Raw genomic sequence first — 5,004 nt, forward strand, 5'->3', positions numbered from 1 at the left:
GCGGTTGGCGCAGGATAGAGCAGGGTTTAGGGCTGTTGTGCATAGGGTCGCTAAGAGTCGGAAATGACTCGATGGCACATAACAACAACAACAACATCAGGAAGATGAAAATCAAAAGAACAATGGGTTATTCTCTCACCCAAGCAAGAAAAGTAAAGCTCAACAGGGCAGCAAACAGCAAATGTTGGTGAGGTTGTGGAGAGATTGGAACTCTCATTCACTGCTGGTAGGAATGTAAAATGTACAACCACTAAGGACAGCAGGCAAGCTCTTTCTCAAAAAATTGGAAATAGAAGCACCATTTGACCCAGCTATCCCACTACTGGGAATACACCTTAAAGAAACCAGAGCCATGACACAAATGGATTTATGCACATTCATGTTTGTTGCTACATTATTTAAAATAGCAAAGAGATAGTAGTAGTCCAACTGTACATCAAACAAATGGATAGGGGGGAAAAATCTGTGTTACATCCACATCATAGAATATTACACAGAACTGAAAAAAATGAACTTGTAAAACACAACACAACATGGGTAAGTTTACAAGACATTATGCTGAGTGAAATATCTCAGTCACAACAGGACAAATATTGCATATAACAGCATAACATCATTGTTATAGAATTGACACAGAGTGGGAGAACAGGGAAAGGGTTGATAACGAACACTGCACTGAAACAGATGTGGGAAAGGACTGTCTGAAAGGAATTTATAATTAAGCACTACATGAATAACAACAATCTGGAACAAGAGGTAACTTACAGAGTGAATTGGAGGAGGAATCAAAGAGGAAGGAAAATGTGTATCAATGATAAATGAAAACACAACCTTTCTGTAAACTTTCATTAAAATCACAATTAAAAAAATTAGTATCTACAGTGAGTGGCATTGTTGCTATGTGCCATCAAGTCAATTTCAACTCATAGTAACCTTACATACAACAACTCTGTACCCTGTTATATCCTGACCCAATTTATTCTCTGTCACACCTGCCCCCATTTCCTGAGTCACTAAATCAATCTATCTCATCCTGCCTGGGTCTTCCTCTCTTGCACTATCCCTTAACCTTTCCAAGAATGACGTCCTTCTCCAAGGACTGGTTACACCTTGCAACATGTCCAAAGTATTTCAGATGAAGCCTTAGAATCCTTGCTTCCAAGCAACAGCCTGGTTTCACCCTCTCTGGGATGGACCTGTTTGTTCTCTTAGCAGTCCATGGTATGTTCAATACTCTTCTCCAGCACCACAACTCAAAGGCATTGATTCTTTTACTATTATTCTTAGTCATTATCTAGCTCTCTGATACTTAATAAAAAAAAGGAAAAGTTAGACTGTAAAGGGTGAAACAAGATTATTATTTTTAAATTATATGAATGAATGGATGAATAAGGGAGCTCTGGCTGCTTAGTTGTAAGGAACTGTGCTGCCAATACATAGGTACGTGGTTCCAATACACCAGCTAGCTACTCCTTGGGGAAAAATATAGAATTACTATGCAATTTACTGTATCTGGACACCCACTGAGGTGACAGCTTTGGGTCAGTTCCAACTCAACAACAACAACAACATTATGAGTAACTAGGAAATTAGAATCAGCGGATGAGTTGGTAGATTTCACAAGTGTTTGACCTAGGTTGTTGGATATTTAATATACAGAAATAAATTGTTTTTCTATGAAACAGGGAGTTCTTCTGGCTTAGTTGCAAGAAGCTGTGCTGCAATACTGAAGGTTGGTTCAAATCCAACAGCTGCTCCATGAGAGAAGGATAGGCAAACTCATCCAGTGCAATTAACTGTATCTGAAAACCCACTGAAGGGTTATCTATAGGTCAGTTCCAATTCCACAGCATACAACAACAACATGAAGCAGCGTAAAACCAAATATAAAATAGATAACACCCATCAAATTGTATGACCTTATAATTAACCACCCCCACCCATCCTCACTCTCCTTCCCTCTTCCCCCCACTTGGATCCTATACTTGTTCTACAATAATGGCCATACACAATATTTGTCCTTCTGGGACTTAGCTCACTCAGCATAATGCTCTCCAGTTCCTCCCAAGTTAGGTAGTAAATTACAAAATCATTGTTCCTGTGTGCTATGTAGTATTTCACTGTGTAAATGTACCATGATTTCTAAATCCATTTCCATTGTGGTTGAACATTTGGCTGTTTTCATGTTCTTGCTATGGTGAATAACTAAACTAATAGAAATGATCCAGTGTAAAAAACAATGTATATGAACTTTGTAAAAAAAAAAAACAAACCAGGATAATAATGAAAAAAATCCCAGAAGTCAGAAGAGACTACGAAAATTGCATTAGTGTTGAGAATCCAAAAACAAAAGGAAGAGATGCCAAAGAAAAAAGCTAAGCAGAAGATTTCAAAGGGCAGCTTGAGAAGACAAAGCAAAATATTATAAAAAAATGCAAATAAAAATTGCTAAGAGCTGGAGTCAGAGAATGAAAAGGGAAGAATTTACTCAGCATTTCTCAAATTGAAAGAAATTTTAAAAATTCAAGTCTCAAGTTGCAACACTGAGAGATGCTATGGCAAAATCTTGAATGATCCAGGCAGCATGGTGAATGAACTAACATGATCATTATTATAAAAATATAACTAGTAAAATGTATAGAGTTGTTCAAAGAAAGGAGAGGAGAAAGGGGTATTGAGGGTGGGAGCAGAAATCATGGGGACACAGTTTGATGGATGGAGGGGAGGGGTAAAGGACTTATGAAAAATTCAGTGGGGATCTGAAAAGACAGAATAATAATAGGCATAGATCAATGTTTAATAGTTTTATAAGACACAATATATGAGAATGATGTATGAAACATAATGTAAATGAAGAAATGTGTGAAACACAATGTATATGAATGAAAAAATGTATACAAATTTTGTATGAAAACCAATATAAAAGAAAAAGAAACTTTAAAAAAGTAACATAAAATAAATGTTAAAAAAACATGTAGCTAGAACTAAATTTTACAAAAGATATGTATAACATCTATGAGAAAATTGCTTCAATAAAGGCAGCTATTGAATATCCATAAAATAATACATTTTATTAGACCCTTAATGTAAACTATGCATAAAACCAAATTCTAAGTGGCTGGTCTAAATATAAACAGACAATCTGAAAATTAAAAATCACTGAAAGAAAAAAGAGAGAAATTAGTATAAATTCATTAGTTACAATATGCATTTAACCAATTTAAAAAAGACGTATCTAGGGTGATGGTGGACAGCCACGTCTCTCAATATCAACCTTACCTTTTTCCCCTTCAACTCTTTTAAACGGTGTTATAAAATCTAGTAATTACCTTATTTTTTGCCGTTCTTGATCAACACATCTTATTTGGGCGGTAAGCATTGCTTTGTGAACCTTAATTTCTTCTGTTCGTTCTTCCATGGCCGTGTGTAACTGCTGTTTTCTTTTTTCCAGGGAAAGAACTTCTTCTGCTTTACTGTGAAGCATTTCTCGAGTACGTTTGACTTCAAGTTTTAAAAAGTTGTCTTCTATCATCAAATCCTATCAACATATTAAAATTGTCACATATTTAAAGAATTGGTTTTATAATAAAACTAAAATAGGGTGTTTTTTTCTTTTGCTATAAAAACTCACAAGCATATTAACTAAGTTTAAAGTTATATTGGCGAGCTCCACACCTCTAGTTTTACTATTTTTTTAAAAAAGAAAATAGTTTGTGATTATTTCAAGTTGTTTGTTTTTTCTAAAATTCAAACTTTACTAAAACACAAAATAGATGAATATTTATTCCTAAAATTGAAACTTACATTACCAACACTATCCATAAAATGTCATGCTTTAATGAAATCTTATATAGCAGTGTGTAAATATTTTTTCATATTTTTATTAGCCTGCATACAACCATTCATATACATTGTGCTTCATGCATCCACACTGTGCTTTATATCTTACCTTTTACATTGTATTTTGTTCATGTACACTTTTTTAAAAATCATTAATACATATATATTGTCTTTTATCTAATTAATTAATTAATTAATCTCCTCCTGTATAGTTAAATTCCTCTGAAAATCCACCAGAGGGTTGACTACGGGTTGGTTCCAACTCTACAGAACCCAACAACAACATCCCTATTATCATCCTGTCTTTTCAAGTCCCCAGTGAATCTTTCTGATCCCTTCACTCCCCCATCCACCCAGTAACCCCTACTATCCTATTGATTTCCCTCCTTCCCCTTTTTCTGCCCCCTCCTTCATTTACCCTTCTCCTTTTGAACATTTATATACATCTTGCTAAGTTATCCTTCTGTTTTTACAATAACTGTCTTATGCAGTAATTGTTCTTATAAAAATGAGTTCTGTCACTCTGCATAATGCTTTCTAGACTCTTCGCTGTTATATAGTATTCTACAAAATGTTGTTCCTTAGTGCTGCATAGTGTTTCTTTCTGTACCACACAAAAACTTTTGTGTGCCATAATTTCTCAACCCATTCATTTGTTGATAAGTATTTGGGCTGTTTCTATTGTTTTGCTATTATGAATAATGCTGCTATGAACATAAGGAGATATATATCTCCATTTGTGTCTCAGTTCTAATTTCCTTGGAGTACTTGGATCAAATGGAATTTCTATGTTCAGATTCTTGAGAAAATGTCAAACTGCCTTCCAGAGTGGTTGTCCCATTTTATAATCACACTGCTAGTGCATGAGAGTTCCAATCTCTCCACATCCTCTCCAACATTGACTACTCCCTGTCCCATTAAGCTTTGCTTATTCATAGCAAATACATTTTTAAGAGACATAAACGCAGGTTATATACTGGGATTTCACCAGATGGTATGCATAGAAATCAGATCGGTTACATCTGTGGAAAGAACCGCTGGAGAAGCCCAATATCAGCTGTGAAAACTAGGCCAGTAGCTGATTTTGGAACACACCACCAACTACTCATATGCAAGTTCAAGCTGAAGCTGAGGAAAATTAAACCAAATTCAAAGCAACCAAAA

At 35.1% G+C, this 5,004-nt stretch overlaps 1 protein-coding gene across 1 annotated transcript in view; it reads right to left on the minus strand.

The window, feature by feature from the left end:
- The window catches only part of LOC102864547 (coiled-coil domain-containing protein 39-like), a 123,383-nt gene that overhangs the window by 38,783 nt on the left and 79,596 nt on the right, over nucleotides 1-5,004 (minus strand). Inside the window, exon 13 of the mRNA XM_006884151.1 lies at nucleotides 3,330-3,538. Within this exon, the coding sequence (XP_006884213.1) occupies nucleotides 3,330-3,538 (209 nt within the window). The remainder of the gene's footprint in view (nucleotides 1-3,329; nucleotides 3,539-5,004) is intronic.

This window comes from Elephantulus edwardii, unplaced genomic scaffold (assembly GCF_000299155.1).
Source record: "Elephantulus edwardii isolate Elephantulus edwardi_28Jun2011 unplaced genomic scaffold, EleEdw1.0 scaffold00031, whole genome shotgun sequence".
Classification (NCBI taxonomy): Eukaryota; Metazoa; Chordata; class Mammalia; order Macroscelidea; family Macroscelididae; genus Elephantulus; species Elephantulus edwardii.